The following is a 21,421-nucleotide window of genomic DNA, read 5'->3' on the forward strand; positions in this document are numbered from 1 at the left end:
TATCCAATATAGACATAGGTCGAAATTTCTCTTTCGCCTTGGCCTTTTTAGTACTTAAAATTCAATCAGAAACAAATTGAACATCGAAATGGAAGTACCCGGCGGAAGTGCATTTTGTGAAGTTGTTAAAGTCGTAAAGTTCATCCGAACCGGCTGTGTGTGCACTCTGAATGCATTATGTTGATATGTTTACATACATAACATTTACCAATTAATAGTGGGGCAGGCCGTTAGAAATGTTAATGGAAATGGAAATGGACGTAAACATCGCCGGCAAGCGAGAGTGTTGGCCTTTTGGAGGGAGTTCACTGTACCACAACCCCAGGCGAAGCTGGGGAAAATGCCCAACTATTGTGAGCCGTGTTCGGTGATCGGTGGACGCTTTTCCGTTTGGCGATTTGCATAAAGTATTGTTATCTGGAACAGCTACTACAACATTTTCATGCAAATGAGCTGCGGCCAAATGGGCCAACATGTGACACACTGACAGCCCGACAATTTCAGCGAGAGTGGCCCAGTGAGCTACAGGTTCAAAGCGGGCTTCAGCCGGCCAGCCGGCCAGCCTGAGCCGGAGCGGGAGCCCTCTGTGGACGGTAGCAGGGCATTTATGACCCCAACCAGTTGTGAGCCAGCTCTGAAGCCGGCGCTGGAGAAACAAAAGCAGCGCCTGGCTAACATTAAGAGAATTATTCTTGTTAACTGTAGCATAAATCATTTATTAACCTAAACTAACACATACAAGTCATAAAAGTGATAGTAGAAATTAAATGTTACCAACAACTGACAACTAACAACAATTACTATGCAACAACAACAACAACAATAACAACAACAACAACCATCAACAGAGCAGTTATGTTTTTATTTTCATTTCAAAGCTGAAAGCATTTAATGCACAGTGGTTCAATGCTTGACAAGAACTGAACGAATTGTTGGGCTCAAAATGAAGCTCTTGGATACAACTCGGCCTAAGGTTCGGTTCGTTAAGCTAATTTTTCATATTCATGAGTCCTTATCTGATCTTAGGTGATTTACTTTTATCTCTGGAACGGTTAAATTTCATAAAAATTCAATTTATTATAAACTAATTCATTTAATTATTCACTTCAGGAGTCGACTTCGCTTTATCCAACTAATCCATTTAAAGGCTCAGTTGACTCTCTTAAGGTCGACTAATTTGAAAGGAGTTGAAATACTGCTATAGACATAAGGCTTACGGCCTTCAAGGCTTGTGAGGGGAAAAGTGAAGCTATTGATAGTTAAGTTTGGTCAAAATAACTTGGAAGGACCGAGTATTTTTCCAAACAAGATCTTACCATTGAATGCATATTACCATATTGGGTAAATACAAAATTTGGCTGATCAATAAATGTAGCCCGCAACTTCCTTTTGAAAATATCTACGGCTTAGAATATTTTCAGTAGAACGGGCAATTTAAGATAAATTATATAAAATTGTTCATTTAAAATGAGAGAGATTTTTATCTATTTAACGTTTGACAACACTGAAAAATGTTGGTAAGCTAAATGAAAACAGCATTCACGTTGCAGTTGCATTTAAAGCTTATCTGTAAGTAAATGACATTGCATTTTAATAAACAATTGTATTGCATAGAATACAAAACCGAAGCTTTTGCTGGAAAATTGTATTTCACAATAGTGAACCACTGTGCGCGGCTGACCGTTTCAAAAAAGCGTGCGTCGGAATTTTCTCTAATTAATTCATTTGTAAGTGTATGTGAGTGTGTGTAAGTGTGTGTGTGTGTAAGTGTGTGTGTGTGATAAGTGTGTGAGCTGTGCTCTCTGACGGTCTGTGGCCCAGTGCGTCGCTTGGCCAAAGTCAGTTGGTGCAATACCAGCCTAGAATGAGCTGGTTAGCTCCATAAGCTCCACACGGAATTGCCATAATTATTTTTGTGTATCATATAATTTTTTTAATGTGGGCGTGCTCAAGTGCAAATTGAAATTGAAATAAAAAACACGCGCTATTGAAAAGCAAACAAGTGTTGTAAAAGAGAGCAATATTGGTGAACATGTGCCCAATCAGTGCTTAGGCATGCAACTGATCCTTCCAACACTGGCAGCTGTGCTGCGACTGCAGCTGCTGTTGATCTGCAGCTGGCAATTGGTGTACGCATTGGGGCCGATGCGGCGCAACATAATCAAGGTGCGGACGAGCGGCTTTCTGCCATTTGAATCGGATCTGGTGCTGCCGCTGGGCATATTGCGTCAGCTGCAGGCACAGGAGCGTGCCTCGCGCCTGCTGCCCCAACCGCCGGCGCGAAGGAAATCCAAGCCAAAGGTCAAGCAACAGGTGCGCCTGGAGCGCGCCCATATGCGCGGCCACAGCGATGCGGATGCGGGCATCCAAATGTACAATCTAATCGATGACGATGGCGAGCTGCTGCTCAATCTGCGCGTGCACAGCGACACCGCGAGCAACAGCATCGGCCCGGACAGCGGCACGCCCTGGCGACCATCGAAGTGGCGACCCACAACTGCCGCACCATTGATAACATCATCCTCGCCGCGCCCACTGCCGCTGCATCAATACCTGAGCAGCAACAGCGTGGAGCAGGCGGCAACAATGACGCAGCAGCAACGCATGTTTGGCGCTCGACAAGATTGGATCTACAAGTAATAACCTGGCGCGAGCCCAAGAGCCCACATCTTTAATTATACATCTTTAACTTATTTTTACACACATACATTTATTGTTAACCACACGCACCAGCACACACGCACACACTCACAACCACAAACGGCAAATACATTTTACTAAAGAAGAAGAAATCGTGAATAGGCCTATTAATCAGCTCGTTTAGCTCATTAGGCGTATGGTAATGGGCTGCCTGATGAGCTCCAAGCCGACAGATGACAACAACAAACCAAAACCAGTTGCACTTATCAACATATGCAGCTGCTGCGCTTTAAACCCATTGGGAATTATAATAATTGAATAATGAACGTGAAACCTGAGTAAAACATGAATATCAATGAGCTGATGATTAATAAGTAACTGTGAGTTAAGTGCGGCTCATTTATTAGTTTGCTCTAATGCGATCCCTAAATTGATGGCGTGTGATGAAATGTGTAAGGTTTCAAAACAATAGACAGAGAGAACGGCCCATTCTCTGCGGGGTGCCAAAAATTAAATATTATAAATAAAGTCTGGAGTTATCAAAAACAAAGCAAAAAGTCAAAGTCATCTAGCTGCCGTTACACGAATTCAAACTTTCCTCTGGATATATGTACATATAAACAGGAAAACGCCAGCTGTGTTTCTTCTTCCCTTATCCTGACAGTATAGAGGATGCGTTCTTGAACAACCTTGGTGTTTATTGTTCGATCCTAATAAAATGTTCAAGGAATAAGTGTGACACATAAATTGTGGTGGTAGGGCGAAGGTGCCCAAAAAAAGTTAATAAATAATAATCGGGTGTCTCTAGCTCTTACTATAGGCCATACGAGCTTCAAAATTTGAGGTCTGTGACTATTATAGTCTCTGAAATTAACTCATTCATATATTCTAAAGACAGACGAGCGGAGTTACAAACACAGACAATAATATATAATTAACTTATGAGTTCGTAGACGCTATAAACGATAGCATCAACTTTTTTTTTACCTATATGTAAAATATATTCTTATTTATATAAATATATATTTGTAATTACGTACTCACCTGTAAACTCATACGCTCGATTATATTCATCGTCATCTATTAGTGGGCGGGAGACGAACTTTTATATAAACACATCACTGAAAGAAGAAAAAAGCAAAGATAATGTTTTTATTAGCTTTAAAACGCAGTTTGATGGCTAAACTCTACTTGAAATTGTGAGAATCGCGTAGTAGAGCAATATTTGTAAATATTTTTTTTACTCATCAGCTCAACATACGTACAAATTTCTGCATGCATATACATACATATATACATAATACGAGATAGTTGTATTGCCAATACGTACCTTTGTTCAAGCTGCCACTTCCTCTAATATTAAATCCGCTTCCTTCCGACTCCCCAATAGTTGATGCCGCCGCCTCCTGCTTTGCTTATGTTGCACTCTCCTGTAATAGTACTGCCGCCGCCTCCTGCTTTGCCCAAGCTGCCGACTCTTATCTAGTTGAAGCCGCCGCCTCCTGCTTTGCTTAAGCTGCAGTCTCCTGCTATGCTCAAGCTGCCGCCTTCTCCATGGTTGAAGCCGCCGCCTCCTGCGTTGCCCACGCTGCAGTCTCCTCCTGTGCCCAATCTGCCGACTCCTATATAGTTAAAGCCGCCGCCTCCTGCGTTCCTCACTGCTTTGTGCTAGCCGCAGATTCCTCCTTTGCTTAAGTTGCAGACTCCTGTAATAGTACTGCCGCCGCCTCCTGCTTTGCCCAAGCTGCCGACTCTTATCTAGTTGAAGCCGCCGCCTCCTGCTTTACTCAAGCTGCAGTCTCCTCCTGTGCCCAATCTGCCGACTCCTATATAGTTGAAGCCGCCGACTCCTGCTTTGCTCAAGCCGCCTCCTGCGATTTTTAAGTCTATGGCTTATTGAGGCTTAATTGAATTTATGAGAATCGAGTAGAAGGGCATTTATGAAAAATGAATTTTGTTTTTTTTTGCAGCGCAGCTAGCGGTAAACTTGGTCATGCATATAAACATACAAACGATATCCATACATCCATACGATATCCATACAATATATATATATATATATATATATATAGATGCATACATAATACGTACATATATAAATGCAAACACAAATGAATATATACATACAACCATACCTAAACTCTTATATACTTACGTACATTCATATAAGATGTATGCATTCATGTATAAACATACGCACTTACATACATACATGAATATATACATACTACATGACTCGTAAATAAGTGCATACATCAATGCATACACTCATGTATACATGTATACATATATACATACACATAAACATGCATACACACATTCATACAATCATACATATATATTCACATACTTTCATACATATAAACCCACATACATAAATGCATGCATACATACATACATACAGACACACACATATACATATGTATATACACATAAACTAAGACATACAAACATACAAACTTACATTACACACACACACACACACACACACGCACACACACACACGCACACACACACACACACGCACACACACACACGCACACACACACAGACACACACACACACACACACACACACTCACACGCACACACACACGCGCACACACACACACACACACACACGCACTCACACACACACACACACTCACATACATGCATACATAAATACACATGCTTAAAATTGTAAATATAACTTTTTCAGCTAGTTCCCTTCCGTAAAAAACTTAAATTTAATCGTACTATATAGAACTTGAAGTCTTGTGCTAAATTTCACAAAGATAATTAAAAATAAGTTTCAAATCTATCGAATTCAGAAACAAAAGCTGGAATCAACTGTTTACGTCCATGTTAGTCTGATGCTGACAATCTTGAAGTCGAGAAATAAACTTTCGTTTATAAAAGCTTTAACCCGGATGGGTTATATAGAGAGATTAGGATGCTATAAAATGAATTAATATTTGGGAAATGGATAATTGATAAAGTGAGATTTCATTGAGTTACATTTTTTTCAAATAGTGCTGCAATATAACTAGAAAACATTGAAATTAATATTGTTTAATCTCTGAATAGGTATTTATTTTTCAACAGAAAAAAAATGTTTCACGCTTAAAGAACTAATGGATATTATCAAAAAAAAAAAAATGGGGCAAGGGGCTACTAAAACTATTTAACAAAGGAGGTCACAGTCATGACACAGTTCAAATCACAGAACAACTGGGCACAGTTGAGGGGATTACTTCCAGCCACCGACGGGGGGCAGGTAACCGGGCTGGGGAGCTGAGACAGCTGGGGGCAGGTACTCGTTGTGGGCGGCAACGGGCGCTGGGGCGACTTCTTCGTGGATGACATTGACGGTCTTCACCTCCTCATGGACATGATCGCCGCCATGGGAGTAGCCACCGGCATAGCCGCCACCGCCGCCCAAAGCATAGCCGCCATTCTCATGAATAACCTTGACAGTCTTAACCTCCTGGTGGCCGCCTCCGTGCGAGAAGTCATGATGAGCCGCTGGAGCCTCCTCATGAATAACCTTAACGGTTTTCACTTCTTGGTGGGCATGACCGCCACCGTAGCCAATGTCGCCACCGCCGTGGGAGAAGCCACCAGTGTAGCCACCACCGCCGCCCAGAGCATAGCCGCCATCCTCGTGAATGACTTTCACAGTCTTGACCTCCTGGTGACCGCCGAAGCTGTGATGAGCAACTGGTGCCTCCTCGTGAATAACTTTAACGGTCTTGACCTCTTGGTGGGCATGGCCAATATCGTGTCCACCACCATGAGAGAATCCGCCGGTGTAACCGCCGCCGCCCAAAGCATAGCCGCCATCCTGATGAATAACCTTCACAGTCTTGACCTCCTGGTGACCACCAAAGCTGTGATGAACAGCTGGCGCTTCCTGGTGGATGACTTTAATGGTTTTCACCTCCTGATGATGGCCACCATGGCCATGATAAGCTGGTGCTTCCTGGTGAACAACTTTGATGGTCTTCACCTCGTGACCGCCATGACCATGACCACCGCCATAACCGCCGCCATAACCGCCGCCATAACCGCCGCCATGACCACCGCCATGACCACCATAGCTGCCTTCGTGAATGACCTTGACGGTGCGCACCTCAGTATGTCCATGGCCATGACCACCACCGCCGCCGCCGTCGCTGCCGATGCCATAACTGTAACCTCCACCACCGCCGCCGCCACCACCACCACCACCACCAATGATGCCTGCGGAGCTGGTGGCAACAAGTGCGGCGAACAAACACACAAAGATCTGTTGAAGAAATTTGAGCATTAGAATTGAACCCGGCTGGGCGACGTTTGGCTGCTTACCTTCATTGCTGGAAGTTTCTTGCTTGGGGCGAAATCTGTGGAACTTCACGTAGCTGAAGAAGGGAAACCGAAGAGGCGACTGATGACCAGCTGCAAGCAGCTGCCCGCTTATATACGCCGGCAAAACGATTATGCTGATGCGTCCGGGGCCTTGCCCAATGCGCCGTTGTTGCGGCTTTCGCCTGAAGCGGACAGCGCTGCTGTTTTGCTTTCGTCATCGATGCGCAGGCCCCCCAATTTGGACTTTACGGTACAGTTGAGCGGCGTGGAGGGGTCTATGCGTTGTGGAGCAGTAAATTGCTAAAAAATTCAAATGAGACACAAAAAAACCCGTTGACCAGCATTTCCAAAAGAAAAGAGAGAAATAAACCCAAGCATCAGGCATAGACAAACCGGTGCGATTATCAAAGGTAGGTCATGTCATTGCCTGACCTCGGCAGCATTTACTTCGAATCCATCACTTTCTATGACCCTATTAAAGATCACCAGATATATGGGCCTAACAAACTACTCAGTTCGAAGTTCAATCTGCATTATGTAAGCTTTAAGCTTATGCTAAGCTTTCCGTTGATATTACTTTCGCTTTATTTTATGCTGAAAGCTTCTCAACTGTTCTTAAAGCTGGTCAACGGCTTTAAAGCTTCGGACATGTCTCAAACAAAAGCTTTGCTGCGAGCACTTTCGTGCTCTTTTAAGGCTTCTCAGCTTAAAAGCTGCTAAAAAGTCTTAAAGCTGCTCTCAATGTTAAACAAACGCTTTCAACTACTTGTAAACTATAATAGTATTAGTTTAATTTGCAATAACTTAAAAGGGAGAAATGGCAAGGCAACAAAAATATACAAAAAACCCCAAAAAACAAAAACAAAAAAAAACAGAAAAATACAAAACATTAAATTTATGTTAATGTTTGCATCTGTTTATTGTTTTATGTTTATTTCTTTTTGTTTCGAAGCTGTTTTTATGTATCTTTCATTGAGCTCTCCCTGATTTGTTAAATCTATAACGCCCATAGCCAAGTTTTTTCATTCACTTTATTTTATCTGGTTTTAGTTTTTATTGTTGCTTTTAGCTGGTTTTGGTATCAAATGGAAATCATGTCAAATTTTGTAGATTGACCAACATGGTCTTCGCTTGTGATTGTGTAAAAGTCTTTGCGAATTTTAAATAGCCATTAAAAATGAAATCGCACGCTCTTTTTATTTATTTATTTATTTTTTTTTTTTTTTTGCATTCCGCATAAGAAAAAGAAAAATCAATTTATGCATTTCAATAGCATAACAATATTTAATTGGCTTTTCATTAGGCAAATCAATCAACAAATGTGTGAAGCATGCTGCACACCTATCAAAAATTCAAAATTAAAAAACTCTGCAGATGACACCCTTTTTGGCAGCTGATATATGCAGTTGCTGGGAAGGTTAAAGGTTGGTATTTAGTTTAAACAAACAAAAATGTATAATTAATTAACTGAATTTTTTGTAGAGGAATAAATGTGTGCGCCATAATATAACTCAGATGTACCCAATTTAATGGATCCAGCTCTTTTTTGTTTGGTACAGATTATATTTGTAGAATTGTAAGAATATATAATAAACATTTTCGACAAAATAGTGTATGACAAACGATTGTTTTATTAATTCGTGCCCAAAATGTTCAATATTTTGGCAAGTTTTTGGCAGTTATCGGGTAGCTGAGTTGTCTAACTGGCAGCTAAAAAGGATGCGGGTTCAAATCCCTGGTTAGTGCATTGTGTTAACCAAAGGCTATTGTAGGCAGTGCTATTAAGCTATAAAGCTTTATAATGTGAATTACATTTTATAATTGAATTTAATAATTTTTGACGATATGTTTTAAGGTGTGACTGCACTTGATATATATTTTCACACCAAACTCTGAAGCAATTCAGAACGTCATAATACATACGAGAATCTATTCTATTACTCTAGCACAAATGTTGTTTGCATTGGTGAGATCGACTCGGTTGAAGAGATCATAAGCTTAAACTTACAAGATCTTCGTGGCTTTCCAATGTCTATCAGATACTTTTATGCTCTCAATTTCTGGACTTAGCGTGTAGATCTTACAATACAGTGTCAAGTTAGTCTAAGCATTGTGTGCTTAATATAAAATTTATCATTTTTCTAAATTTTTACTTTCAACAAAAAATTGCAAAAACTAATCCCGATTTCACAACTAAAGCGAAAAAGAATTGCAATAGAAAATCAAAAACCTAAAGTAAAAAGTGTTATAAAAGGGTTACTCAATAATTTGTTTAACATAATATGACACCAACTATTTTAAATAAGTATTGATAGACCGCCATCAATATGGCAAAATAGATACAATTATGTGCAACAGATGCACATAATGTCATATAATAATACAAAGTATTCCATAATTATATTTGTATCACATCAACCGAACTTTCACTTTGTTCGCGCGTATTGTACTGAAATAGAATGAGATGGATTGCTAGCAAAGACAAAGATAGCGCATATGGTTTATAGTTTTAGTTGTTTTTCATGTTTATCATCATCATCATCAGTATCATCATTATTATAATCATCATCTTAGCAATTCGTTTGTTCCAACGCCTTCTTTTAATTACATAAATTTCTACGAATATTATTAATTGTTAACAAAAATGAAAATTAAAAAAAAAAATAGAGAAGGAATACCTTGTATCAGTGCATACTATATCCAGCGTATTAGATTATACAAATATAATAATAATATTAACAACATTACAATTATGCGTTATTAAATTTAGTGATAATGGTAATCATTATAAAAAATAAAAAAAATATATATATATGTATATCGTATAGTATACATATGTATATAATCATTACATACATATATAGCATTTTTATAATAATTACTATGTATAGGATGTAAAAATATAACCATCGCTCTCATACGATAATAAATATTAATGCTGATGACATATTTGTATTGAAGAAAATACTCGCGCATGTTACGGTGTGAGTGTATGAGTGTGTGTGTTTTTGTGTGTACATATGTTGAAGCTTAGGAAGTAAAGTAGGTTGTAGATTTATGCGCAATTGCGCAGCTGTTGCGTAGGCAGTTCCAGAAACCACCTACAAGCCAGCAATCACGCGATCGCACAACTGTTGCGACTGTGGCTGGTTGGCGTCTTGCAGCGATTCCGGCTCTTTGAGTTTTGCGTTAACGAATTGTAGCACTGTGACGTCGTCATGGCATACGACTTGAGTGTCGATTTAACGGAGGGCGGCAGGTGCAACGAATCTATAGCATAAACACTTGTGCGACGCACAATTGTCCGACAGCAGAGCTCCTGCAGCGACAGCACTATAAATGAATATACATAAATACGAATTAAATAATTAACTATTGATTGGGCATGAGGGCAGCCTTACCCTTGTTGCTGCGCCAAATGTGCTCCATGCCATTGCGATGCAGCGCCATGCGCGCCAATTCGCAGAAAGATTCACGAATATTGAAATCGCAGAGTGGTGATATCTCAAAGCAGGACATATTATTGCGCGATGCGTAGGTCTCCGCCTGTTTGGCGGCCACCTGACGTTTGTAGGCCAAATGCAAGCGATTGCCTACAAGCACTTTGGGTATGCCGGGCGCATGCTACAAATAGATTTATGATGTATTTTCGTAAAATTCGTTCCATTTGCGGTACTCACCTCCTCGACTTCTTTGAGCCAGCGATCGATGCCGTCGAAGCTCCATTTATTTGTTATATCATACACTAATATAATACCCTGGGCGCCGCGCGAATACGAGCGTATTATGGTGCAGAAACGCCCCTGGCCGGAGGTATCCCAAATCTGTAGCTTGACCCGCTTGCCCTCCAGCAATATTGTTGTCGTTTTGTATGCTACCGTTTGCAATATGTGAGAGGTGCAATCTATATATGAGTTGGTATATGATGGATGCATAATATTATATTAAGCCAACCACTTACCATTGCCGCTGCAGAAGGGGCTCTCGGTTGAGGGATCCTCAAGATTGGAGAGTATTTCATGTTTACCCACATCGCTGTCCCCCACCAGAAGCACCTTTAACAGATAATCGTAGTCTTTTGTCATGGTTCTCATACAGCTGAACCCTGTTGCTGAACCTGCTGCAACAACAATAACAAAACAAAAACAAAAAAAGCAGGTTAGTTACCATTTTTAACAAGCCAAAGAATGAGACTCCAAGTTCTTGTTGCTTGTGGCTGTTGCTCGGCTCCGGTTAACCGGAATGGGCGGAGGGAGGGGAGGTGTATAAGCTGCGCCAGATAAGCGCACACACACTCACACTCTCACACACACGCACACACACGCGCGCACAACGGACAGAAACACAAACTGCAAGGTGCCAAAGTCGAACCGGCAATTTTTTTTATAATGTGGGTAGAGTAACATTTATCTAGTGAGTCATTCAGCAGAGACAAACAGATACAAATAGGTTCGTGCACACAGCTGTGCATATGCAAATGGGCGTGAATCCACCAAAAAAATATACATATACATATATATATATATATATATATATATATAATAAAACCTAATAGAAAAAAAGGCAAGCAGTTTCTGCTTTTCGCCGGTTTGCACCACCCTAGGCTGCGCATTAGGGTGTTCGTTGCGTTTGTTGCCTTTATGGCTGGCCAGTCATTTGGGTGTGTTTTGTTTTGCACCGCAAGCGAGGCGACAACAACGAAAACAACAGCAGCAACACATCGGGCACACACTCATACATACACAGGGGAAAACAATGGGCAAATTATACAAACATTAAGGCTGACACTCACACACTGTAATTGTATTTTAAAGTATTGTACAGCAACAGCAGCTATTTATTGTTTACGCGCAACATTTGCATTTTTTTTCGTTTTTAAATTTGCAAAAAAAAAATACACGCGAGCATAGAAATTGCAGCACAAACGACAGAAATTTATTTTACCCAAATACGCATATGCACATGCGAACAGAGTTGCAACCACATGCACATATCGCCAATCTCGCACTATCGATGGAATTCGCATGCTATCGATAATTTTCTTCCCTTTTTTTTGTTTTGATTACACTGGCTTTTAAACCAATCCAAACAACTCTACTTCGTTTTCATTTGTGGCAGCAATAAAAACAATGGTTAATTATATCGAGCTACAAAGTGATCTGCTGCAAAAAGCAAACGCTAATGCAGAGGCGCAAAGGCTAAGAAGGCGTGTGCTAATGGTCCGTTACATTCTGGTGTTTGCAATTATCGTATTTATATGCATCAGCGTACTTCCTCTTTGTTTTCCAACGATTAATCAAAATGTTGAGCAACAACAACAACAACAACGGCTAAGGCAACAAAAACAACGGCTTGTTTGCTATTATTCGACTTCAGGATTCGATAAATTGAACCTGTTGGATGTCCCCGGGGATTTGTGCACGCACATCAATATTGGAATTGCCAACTTGTTCAACAGGACGCTGCATTTGTCGCCGCGCCTGGAGCAAGTGCTGCAGAATGAGACTCGCCTATTTCGTGCCGCCCATCCGCAGGTGCATCTATTGCTCTGGATTGGCGGGGCCGACACTGGGCCTCAGTTTGCAGACATGGTCGCGAATCATGAACGCCGCAAACAATTCTTGCGCTCACTAAGAGCAGTGCTACACAAATATCCCAGCTTGGATGGCATCGATCTGGATTGGGAGTTTCCGAGCGCCTACAACAAGGAACGTGTGCACTTCTCCCAGTTGCTGCATGAGATTCGGCTGGAATGGCGCCGCGAACAACGCACCAACAATCTGCTCACCATGGCCGTGGCAGCGCCCGAAGGCATCGCATTCTTTGCCTACAACATACGCGAAATCAATCTTTACGTGGACTATGTGAATCTGATGACCTATGATTTTCATTTCTATCGCGAGGACACACCCTTCACCGGTCTAAATGCGCCGCTCTTTGCCCGTCCCATGGAGCATTCCATCATGGGCACCTTCAACATCAATTACACCGTGCACTGGTGGTTGCAAAATGGATTGGAGCCCAAGCGTTTGGTCATTGGCCTGCCCACCTACGGGCATTCCTTTACGTGAGCATAACATTGTCCTTTGATGTAGTCTTCAGTGTAATTATTAAAACCCAAATTTTGACAGGCTTGTAAGTCCATTGAACGCGCGCATAGGAGCACCCGCCTCGGGCTTTGGCAAGTGTGGCCGATTGGGTTTCACCACGCTCTCGGAGACCTGCGAGTGCGCCAAAAGTTACCTGGCGCCAAACTACACATACGACAATTACACCTGTTCTCCCTATCTGAATTCGCTGCAGGAATGGATCTCATATGAGAGCACGAAGAGCATTGCATGCAAAGCAAAGTATGTCAAATCCTTGAACGTGGGCGGACTAATGATCTTCTCCCTGAACACGGATGATCTGAAGAACAACTGTGGCTATATGACGCGCAGTACCGGAAATGTTGCTAAGCCTGTTTTTCCACTAGCCAAGGCTGCCAATACAATCCTAACAGGCTCCTGAAAATTGGTGATAAGAAAGGTTATTAAGTTGTGGGTGCCAACTAGGAAACTGTTTTAATGTATTATAGCTATATTCAGAATCGTTTAACGATACTTTCCACACCTTATACGACGTTTGTTTTTATGTGTGTTGATCAATGTTATTTATACTATATTTGTTGTTTTTTTTTTTGTTGGTATCAATAAGAACTTTCATTATAATAGCTTTGCAGAGACTATTATAATGATGTCATATATTTGTATGTATACTTGATCAATGTTAGCAGCAGAGTTGATATAGCCATGTGTTTTTAAAGTATATTAAAACTATATCATATATATACTCTAGGCTAAGTATATAAATATATAGTTACTTTACAATGCTATTTAATCTTCGGCACACCAAAGAGCGCAGCTTTATCTTCTTTTCAAATACCTCGTTTGCGGCTAAAACGTACCGAAAAAAACGTACATTATAAGCAATTATCTAAGAATTATTTCTTTAATATCTATATGCATAAGTATAAATAAAAATTATCACAATCGATCCATATTCATAATATAACTAGAAATTTTAACACGCAAATTATATTTACTTGTATGTTAATATGACCATTATGCATATATAATTATTTGGATGGGGTAGCTGTGTGGCGTAGTGGGGCAGGAATATCTTGTTGTTTGTTAGGTGACATACATAAATAAGCAAAAGGAATGGAAAAAAACAGCTTCGTTAAGTAATGCCCGAAGGAAAGCATAATACATTGCAGTTTGTTTAGGGAGAGAAGTAGATCCGACTGGATTGCCGGCTGTTAGGTACGTCTCAGCCATGCCAGGGACGGCAATCATGTGTGCTTGGGCGTTCGCTGCAGATTTGGTGGCGGCGCTGCGAGCAGCTCGTCGATTTGTATTTTATACGCCTGCTTTAGCTCTACCAGATCCAGTTCCAGCTCCTCGGTCCGCTCAACCTTCTCGCCGTACATCTGCAACAGCGCATCGTAGCGATGCTGCAGATCCTCATAGCATTTCTCCATGGCCTCGTATGATTGCACTTTCTCCTTCAACTGCAAGCAACAGAGAATTTTTATTGATAGCAACAATATTTGTGCACCTGGCACTTGTACTAACCATCTCCATTTCCATCGTCAAATTTGATATTTCATTGTCCAGCACGCCGCGTTCCGCCTGCAGACGCGACAGTTCCCACTGCAGATGCGTTAATTCGCCATCGCGCTGCTTGAGCAGCGCCTGCAGATGCTCCAGCGTTGTGGTGTTGCCGGCCAAAAAGCTCAAATGCACGCCCTGAATCATGCCCGACTGCTGTCGTCCACTATTGGATGCACATTCCAAATCATCCTGTTGGCGAACATTACATTAACATGGTTTCAAATTTAGTTTACAATTTTATTTATGTGAACTAAATTGATTTGCTTACGCCCTGCCAGTCAATAATTCCGCCCAGTGTATCCTCATTGGAGCCGCTCTCATCGGCCAGGCTGAGCGGCGGCGAGACGTGCAGCGGCTTCTGGCAGCGGTTCTCCGACAGCTCGCTGCTGGCCTTGACTGCCTCCACGGTTAGCTCGCTGCTCCGCTGAAAGGCGTGCAGTTTCCGCAGGTCAGCCTCCAGCTGCTGGCACTGTTCGGCCAATTGTTCCAGCTTGTCCTGGCGCTGCTTCAGTTGCGCCTGGAGTGTGCTTAACTGGCTAGACAGAGGGAAACCAAAAGCGGATTCAGGCTAGCCGTATGACATTATGGATAAGGTTAATTGTGTGCTCGCACCTTTTGTAGTCGTTTTCTTTGATTGTAGCATCCAGCTCCTGCTGACGAAGCTGTATTTTTGCACTCTCCGACTGCATGAGCGCATTGGCTAACTTCTCCTCGAGCAGGTCGCAGCGTGTGCGCAACAGCTCCAGTTTTTCTTGCTGCACTGTTTCGAGCTGCTGTAGCGAATGCAACTGAGACTGCGCATCCTCCAGTTTTTGCAGCAGCTGCTGCTCATCCTTGTTCCAGCTGGCGGTGCGCTGATTCAGCGTCTTCTGCAGCGACTCGATTTGCCGTATGAGCGGCGTCGTCGAGACGCTCAGCTCCTGCGTACTGCTCTCGGCACGCAATTCGGCCGCTTCAAGACGACGTAGTAAATCGCGTTTCTCCTCGCGCATCTGCTGCTCCCGCTTGACCATGTTGTGCTCGGTGACGCGCAGCTTTTCGCGCATATCACTCAACTGCTGCACGTACTCCTGATTCTCGGCCTGCATTTGGTTCTGTTCGTGCCGCTGGCGCTGCTGCAGGTCACCTTTCACACCATCAAAGCTCGCCTGCAGCGCCGCCAACTTGGACTGCAAGTCCTCGATGCGACTTCGGCATTCGGCATTTTCCTCATCCACGCGCCGCTTCTCATTGGTCATGCGGCAAACAGCCTCAATTTGAGTGCGTTCCATTTCCTCTTTGGCGGCCAGCGATTTTTTCAAGCGCTCCGATTCACTGGATAGCTGTGAAATTTGCTCCCCATTCTTCTTCAGCAGCGTATCGGATGTCTTCTCCTTGGCGCGCAGCTTTTTGATAATGTTCGACTGCTGCAGTATCTCCTTGGACAGTTTCTCGCCCTCGGATTGAAGTGCAGTGATCATTTCATTGCATTCGGTCAGCTCATCCTTGGGTATCTTGTTGAGCAGCTCGTCCTTAAGGCTCTTGATTTGTATGCGCAACGCATCCCGTTCGCGTATGCTCGCCTGAAACTTCTTCTCCAGCGCTGACAGACGCTGCACTGCCTCATTGGCTTCGCTGCTATTGGCGCTGTTCTTGGCCGCCTCCACATGGGCGCACAGCTGCTGGTTGCGCTCAAGCAGCTCCGCATTTTGGCGCTCTGATTGCAGCAGACGCTGCTCTCGCGCCTCAATAACCTGATTCAGCTCGCTAATGCGATGCACCAGCTTATCCAGTTCAGACTGTGAGTCCTCCGACAGCAGCGAGATCTCCGATGGCTCTCGGTGATGTCCCTTGCTTTTAAGGCCATGCGCATGGCCCTTAACACTCCCGCCGCACAGCTCTTTGAACTTTTGGGGACTGGTGCGCGTTGTAGTGCTATTTGTGCTGGAATCACCGTTTGGATTCGAAATGATCTCAATGTCCGATGATGTGGACGAGTAGCTCTGGTCGGGCAGCTCCGTTTTGCTGCCATGCTGGCATGCCTCGGTGCTGGCCGGGCTGCCTGCCGACTTGCTTTTGTGACTTATCTGAAGCTGGATGTCTTCAAAGCTTTGCGTGGAATCCGAATCAGCACCAGCGCCAGCCACATTAACAGTGGCCTGTGTGTCGCTAAATACCAATGCCTTCATGGTTTTAGTAGAATCTGCAAGGATAATCAAAACGAGTTGAGAAATGTTCGAGAATTTGTTCGAAAATTAAATACGTTGATTTCAAATAAAAGAGATAAGAATACAAATTAGTAATGTGTAGTAGTGAATTTTACCATTCAAATGCAGTGAGTGATCATCATGATCCAAGTTTAGCGGTCGCCCATCGTCCCCGTCATCATCGTCATCGCCATTATCAGCATCCTCATCGTCATCGTCATCATCGCCATCCGCATTGTCAGACGTGTCATTGCTGGCTATGATGACTATACTATCTGGCAGCGATGGTTCTGTGTCGGGCGACATATTCATTTCCATTTCACTAGCCGTTGTCGGCGCTGTTATAAGCTCCAATGATGACTCGGAGTTGCGTAAACAGTCGGCGCCAGTTGGCGACGTGGGCGATGGCGATGATAGCAAGTCCACGGAATCTGACGTGGCTGACTGCCGTTTCGCAAACAGATTGGCCGTGGCTGGCGTTGAGGCATCGCTCGCTCTGGGCGGAATAGTTACCATCTCGTTGGCATGCGGATTATCATAGAACGTGGCCCCATCTACTACTGAAGTGGCCAAAGTGCTTGGCGTTGCTGCCTTGGCGCCGGGCGTGGATGTTGCACTGCTGCTGCTGCTCGCCGCAGTGCCAGCGATGCCACTGCCAACGTGATCTGTTGCCTTGTTGTCATCATCTTGGATATCCAGTGCCTCAATTAGAACAGTTTTGGCTTTTTCGAACCAACTCATGCCGCCTGTTAGTGTTCCAATGCGCTTGCTGTGATACGCTTAGTGGCCGCAGCGCATTAATTTGTAATTTCTTTTGCAACAACTCCGATTTTACAAACACGAACACATAATTAACAAAACCTTTTATTTCGTAGCTGGTTGGCAGCATCAATGGCTATCGTACCAATATTTCGATATTTTACTATCGATTTCAATATGTCTGGCACTAAATTTAAATTGGCAAGGGTTCGCCAAGCTGAGACAACGATTAAAACAAATACTCATTTGCGTACAATTAACAATTTTGTTAATCTACTTGGACCAAAAAACAAATATATATGTGCTAAGTAACGAGATCAGCACCATCGATACGATTATTACTCAAGTGGCCCTCAGTAATAATCGATTGTGCGGCTATGTATCGCCATCGGCTAGACATGTTTGCTGGCATTGTGCAACACCAAACGTTGCGATAATTAGTTGTGGTGGTCGGCCAATAAATTGTGGTGGTCAAAAGCAAAGCAAAGAGTACACATAAAACGAAAACGGAGATGTTAAAAATAAAATAGAGAAAACGGAAACAGTAATTTAAATTGCGAGTGGTAATCAAGCGGATTAGGCATAGTTACAGTCCACGACTATTTTTTGGCTTTCGGTATAAAAATAACAACAACAATAGTCAACTACGCACCGACAACGGACACCAACACCAAGAACCAACACCGACACTGACACCGACGACCGACGTACGATTAACGCCCTCCCTACGCTCCGCACTTTTGGCACCCGCACACACACACACTGACGCACACACGCATACACTCCTCTCTACAAATAATCATCATCATCATCATCATCATCATTATCATCATCATTGCACAGGCGAAGGCACAAGGCACATAAACACTCATACACTTATCTATATACCGCGTTTATCAACGCCGCCCGTCGCCGCCACCGCTGCTGACCCACCACCCCCCACCAACCTGATCCACAACATCAACTTTGTTTGCTATTGTTGTCTGCTGCTGCTGTCATTTGTTTTGTTTCCTTAAATGTGAACGCACACACACACACGCACGCACGCAAACACCTACACACACGCGCAAAATACGAAGGAGCAAACAAAGACGACGGCTCGAAAAGAAAAAAAAAACTGCAACAAAACAACGGAACGAGAGAGCGAGAGTGACTCCATTGAGAGCGAAAGCGAAAATTGCAATAGAGAGCGCAAGTGGAAAAGTGCAAGCTTAAATAACAAAACGATCAGCAATCGCGGGGCGTAGGGCCAGTGGGGGGCAGAGGCCGTGCGAGAAAGTCAAACTCAAACTCTATGGGTCAAAAGGCAAGCACACCAGCGACCAGCGGCCAGCAGAGCCCACGCTCCAGAACATTTTCCAGCAGCTCAACGGGTGCAACCGCAACCGACACAACGCCGCAAAGTTCAGCGGTCGGTGGCCGCGGCGGCGATGCCGGTCAGGGTTTTAACTTGCTGCGCACACTGCCGGGTCTACAGGTCTATCACCATCATCATAATCAGCAGAACTCCACGTCCATAGATCGACAGCGTGCTCGCAGCCTTAGCTCTGTGCCAGATATACAACAACAGCAGCAGCAGCAGCAACAACAACAACAACAACAACAACAACAACAACAACAACAACAGCAGCAGCAGCAACAACAACAGCAGGGATCCACAACGTATCCGCACACACATCCCGCCGTCTCAGTCTCTGTGTCAGCTAATTCAAATAGCAATAGTTTTCAAGTGGCAGCCGGCAACAACAACGGCTCATCGGCTGCCGCACAAAGCTACATGCAACAGCGACGCGCTTTTGGTGACTCAATACGCGTAAGTTGCCCACACACAAAGAGACTCTCGCTCTTCTAACAATGAGCTATTTTCTTTCCATGTGCAGGAGATGTCCATGACCGGCGCCAATATCGTTGAGAGCATCGCAATGGCCGCATCTGCAACATCTGCGAATGGCATCGGTCGTGTTTACACAGCGACATCGCTACCATCGCACATTTGGTCCTTCAATGGTAAAAACGATCCCTAAATAAACTATATATATATATATATATGTGTATATGTATATTTACCTTTTCTCTTCGCAGGCATCAAGTGTCCCGTGTGCAATAAGTTCGTGTTGCCAGACGATATTGAATGCCATTTAGTTATGTGCCTAACAAAACCCAGACTCTCATATAATGGTATGCGGTGCAAGAGTGCCACAAAATGTTTACAACAAAATAAAATGTTAAATGTATATGTTTTGTAGAGGATACATTATTGGACGCCAAGGGCGAGTGCGTCATATGCCTTGAAGACTTGAGTCCAGGTGATACAATTGCTCGATTGCCATGTCTATGCATATACCACAAAGGGTGAGGCTGCTAAATGTTCAATTATTGATGTGTATATATATATATGCTATATACTGGACATTTCCTTTCTATTTTGCAGCTGCATTGATCGTTGGTTTGAGGTGAATCGCTCCTGTCCCGAGCATCCAGGAGATTAGTAAAAGTCTCATTAGGTAAAGAGCCACATATATCATTTGGGTGTGTGTGTGTGTGTGTGTGTATATACTGTTGATTAATAGCTATCATATATTATTTTTTTTGGTTTTTGTTTTGGCAAACACATCTTGAAATGCGCCAGTGATATGAATAATTGTATATAGCAGTCAAGCGGTCTATACAAACATGCTAATATTTAATGTATTATTTTTGTGTATGTAATGTGCATATTGATATGTGAATGTAGCTTTGTCATATTGGGAACTCAATGTAATTTGTATCTCTCGTCAAGACATGCATATGCATGCGTTGGCATTTGACATGCATATATGTGTACTTGTATATATGCTTCTTAATGCATTGTATTTGTATTTCAGAGCTCGTTAAGTCGTTTAACGTCTAAGTGGGCAGTGCGTAGAGCGAGTGCCATAAACAAAACTGGATGATAGACGACTTTTCAGCAAGCATTTGTATGTATATTGTGTATATATAAATATTATATATATATATATAAATAGTAGAAAATCTGTTGTGTGTTGTACTCAGTAGTTTTGCATATTTGCAGGTTAGCAACAAAAAGCCAACATTGTAAAGATCATCAATTGTTAAATGGAATGGAAAGTGAAGTGAGAGGAGAGGCTACGACAAGCAAAATCTGGATCGAGCGATCGATCGTTTTGACCTACCGACCGACTGTTTATGCAAATCCACAAAAAAAACAAACACAAATCAATTGAAACAAATTAATTTACAATGCTATCATAACTAGAAAGTGCAACGTCAACAAACAAAGGACAAAGGACAAAAGTGAACGAAACCAACCAACCCACAAAAAAAACAAAAACAAAACAAAAAAGAAACAAATAAAGCTAAATCAACACGATGTTAAGAATGATGTAAAGATAAAGTTAATGATGATGAAAGTGCATGAAAGCGAAGCAACCAACCAACCAACAAAAGAATGTCAACCAATGTGATGTTAAATTTTATATTTTGTACTATGGATATGATGTAATTGTAATGTAATGTATATGTATGTATGTATTTATTATTTTAAAAAACAAACTAAAATAGGATAAACACAGAACAACTAAAAAACCTATAAAAAGATAATAGCATAACAAACACACACTATAAATAATTATGCTTAATTAGTACACAAAAGCAAAGCAACCAAAAACAAAAAGGATGAAAGCCTTACTTTACAAAATTGATATACTACTATGTCACTTTATGTCATTGTTTTTTATTTCAAATTTTACAAATTCTTTGTGTTTATCCATGTCATAAATTAGTTATTGCTATTTATATTATTTTTATACACACCCACTTTTTTTTGTTATACTTGTATTCTGTTTGTATTGTT

At 42.4% G+C, this 21,421-nt stretch overlaps 6 protein-coding genes across 9 annotated transcripts; 3 read left to right on the forward strand and 3 right to left on the reverse strand.

Annotated features, from left to right (window-relative positions):
• Positions 1 to 1,860: 1,860 nt before the first annotated feature.
• LOC115767361 lies at positions 1,861 to 3,114 on the forward strand. Its single transcript, XM_030711619.1, has one exon. It carries the CDS (start codon positions 2,056 to 2,058, stop codon positions 2,638 to 2,640), a length of 585 nt encoding a protein of 194 aa, XP_030567479.1. The 5' UTR covers positions 1,861 to 2,055; the 3' UTR covers positions 2,641 to 3,114.
• A 2,757-nt stretch (positions 3,115 to 5,871) lies between these two features.
• LOC115767337 (glycine-rich cell wall structural protein 1.8) lies at positions 5,872 to 7,618 on the reverse strand. Its single transcript, XM_030711587.1, is given in 5 exon segments — positions 5,872 to 5,969; positions 6,057 to 6,909; positions 6,969 to 6,996; positions 6,998 to 7,058; positions 7,579 to 7,618. Coding segments are annotated over 5 exon segments (1,080 nt in total).
• A 1,635-nt stretch (positions 7,619 to 9,253) lies between these two features.
• Positions 9,254 to 11,928, reverse strand: LOC115767325 (ras-related protein Rab-40C). 3 transcript variants are annotated; one of them, XM_030711566.1, is made up of 5 exons: positions 11,913 to 11,928; positions 10,930 to 11,088; positions 10,649 to 10,842; positions 10,370 to 10,592; positions 9,254 to 10,301 (listed from the first exon to the last, which is right to left on the reverse strand). In XM_030711566.1, the coding sequence occupies exons 2-5, from the start codon at positions 11,060 to 11,062 to the stop codon at positions 10,084 to 10,086; spliced, it is 768 nt and encodes a 255-aa protein (XP_030567426.1). In that variant the 5' UTR covers positions 11,063 to 11,088; positions 11,913 to 11,928; the 3' UTR covers positions 9,254 to 10,083. The 3 variants fall into 3 exon arrangements, with proteins under 3 accessions (XP_030567426.1, XP_030567428.1, XP_030567427.1); XM_030711568.1 differs by lacking the exon at positions 11,913 to 11,928 and adding an exon at positions 11,761 to 11,796 and having other exon boundaries at positions 9,258 to 10,301; positions 10,649 to 10,872; positions 10,930 to 11,085; XM_030711567.1 differs by lacking the exon at positions 11,913 to 11,928 and adding an exon at positions 11,761 to 11,794 and having other exon boundaries at positions 9,258 to 10,301; positions 10,649 to 10,872.
• A 113-nt stretch (positions 11,929 to 12,041) lies between these two features.
• On the forward strand, positions 12,042 to 13,485 carry LOC115767324 (chitinase-3-like protein 2). The gene is made up of 2 exons (XM_030711565.1): positions 12,042 to 13,035; positions 13,100 to 13,485. The coding sequence occupies exons 1-2, from the start codon at positions 12,098 to 12,100 to the stop codon at positions 13,476 to 13,478; spliced, it is 1,317 nt and encodes a 438-aa protein (XP_030567425.1). The 5' UTR covers positions 12,042 to 12,097; the 3' UTR covers positions 13,479 to 13,485.
• A 798-nt stretch (positions 13,486 to 14,283) lies between these two features.
• LOC115767323 (TATA element modulatory factor) lies at positions 14,284 to 17,698 on the reverse strand. Its single transcript, XM_030711563.1, has 5 exons — positions 16,926 to 17,698; positions 15,236 to 16,805; positions 14,892 to 15,159; positions 14,585 to 14,812; positions 14,284 to 14,520 (listed from the first exon to the last, which is right to left on the reverse strand). The coding sequence occupies exons 1-5, from the start codon at positions 17,548 to 17,550 to the stop codon at positions 14,302 to 14,304; spliced, it is 2,910 nt and encodes a 969-aa protein (XP_030567423.1). The 5' UTR covers positions 17,551 to 17,698; the 3' UTR covers positions 14,284 to 14,301.
• Positions 17,699 to 18,060: 362 nt separating this feature from the next.
• Positions 18,061 to 21,117, forward strand: LOC115767380 (E3 ubiquitin-protein ligase znrf2). Of its 2 annotated transcripts, XR_004018373.1 has the most exons (7): positions 18,061 to 19,381; positions 19,449 to 19,575; positions 19,651 to 19,746; positions 19,815 to 19,920; positions 20,000 to 20,072; positions 20,433 to 20,525; positions 20,621 to 21,117. XR_004018373.1 is itself a non-coding variant. In XM_030711640.1 (6 exons), the coding sequence occupies exons 1-5, from the start codon at positions 18,863 to 18,865 to the stop codon at positions 20,055 to 20,057; spliced, it is 906 nt and encodes a 301-aa protein (XP_030567500.1). In that variant the 5' UTR covers positions 18,061 to 18,862; the 3' UTR covers positions 20,058 to 20,072; positions 20,621 to 21,115. The 2 variants fall into 2 exon arrangements, 1 of the variants encoding a protein (XP_030567500.1); XM_030711640.1 differs by lacking the exon at positions 20,433 to 20,525 and having other exon boundaries at positions 20,621 to 21,115.
• The last annotated feature ends 304 nt before the right edge of the window (positions 21,118 to 21,421 follow it).

This window comes from Drosophila novamexicana, unplaced genomic scaffold (genome assembly GCF_003285875.2).
Source record: "Drosophila novamexicana strain 15010-1031.04,08,12 unplaced genomic scaffold, DnovRS2.1 tig00001385-arrow-arrow-pilon, whole genome shotgun sequence".
NCBI lineage: Eukaryota > Metazoa > Arthropoda > Insecta > Diptera > Drosophilidae > Drosophila > Drosophila novamexicana.

What these genes read in the sequence shown, in the direction of transcription:
- LOC115767361 (XM_030711619.1), top strand. Translation starts at nt 2,056, where the DNA reads ATGCAACTGATCCTTCCAACACTGGCAGCTGTGCTGCGACTGCAGCTG.
- LOC115767325 (XM_030711568.1), bottom strand. Translation starts at nt 11,062, where the DNA reads ATGAGAACCATGACAAAAGACTACGATTATCTGTTAAAGGTGCTTCTG. An exon ending in GGCTCAAAGAAGTCGAGGAG is followed by an intron (nt 10,593 to 10,648) that starts GTGAGTACCGCA and finishes ATCTATTTGTAG; the next exon opens with CATGCGCCCGGCATACCCAA. An exon ending in CATTTGGCGCAGCAACAAGG is followed by an intron (nt 10,302 to 10,369) that starts GTAAGGCTGCCC and finishes ATTCATTTATAG; the next exon opens with TGCTGTCGCTGCAGGAGCTC.
- LOC115767324 (XM_030711565.1), top strand. Translation starts at nt 12,098, where the DNA reads ATGGTTAATTATATCGAGCTACAAAGTGATCTGCTGCAAAAAGCAAAC. An exon ending in ACCTACGGGCATTCCTTTAC is followed by an intron (nt 13,036 to 13,099) that starts GTGAGCATAACA and finishes AAATTTTGACAG; the next exon opens with GCTTGTAAGTCCATTGAACG.
- LOC115767323 (XM_030711563.1), bottom strand. Translation starts at nt 17,550, where the DNA reads ATGAGTTGGTTCGAAAAAGCCAAAACTGTTCTAATTGAGGCACTGGAT. An exon ending in GAATTATTGACTGGCAGGGC is followed by an intron (nt 14,813 to 14,891) that starts GTAAGCAAATCA and finishes GTTCGCCAACAG; the next exon opens with GATGATTTGGAATGTGCATC. An exon ending in TGACGATGGAAATGGAGATG is followed by an intron (nt 14,521 to 14,584) that starts GTTAGTACAAGT and finishes TGTTGCTTGCAG; the next exon opens with TTGAAGGAGAAAGTGCAATC.
- LOC115767380 (XM_030711640.1), top strand. Translation starts at nt 18,863, where the DNA reads ATGGGTCAAAAGGCAAGCACACCAGCGACCAGCGGCCAGCAGAGCCCA. An exon ending in GCACATTTGGTCCTTCAATG is followed by an intron (nt 19,576 to 19,650) that starts GTAAAAACGATC and finishes TTCTCTTCGCAG; the next exon opens with GCATCAAGTGTCCCGTGTGC. An exon ending in ACCCAGACTCTCATATAATG is followed by an intron (nt 19,747 to 19,814) that starts GTATGCGGTGCA and finishes TATGTTTTGTAG; the next exon opens with AGGATACATTATTGGACGCC.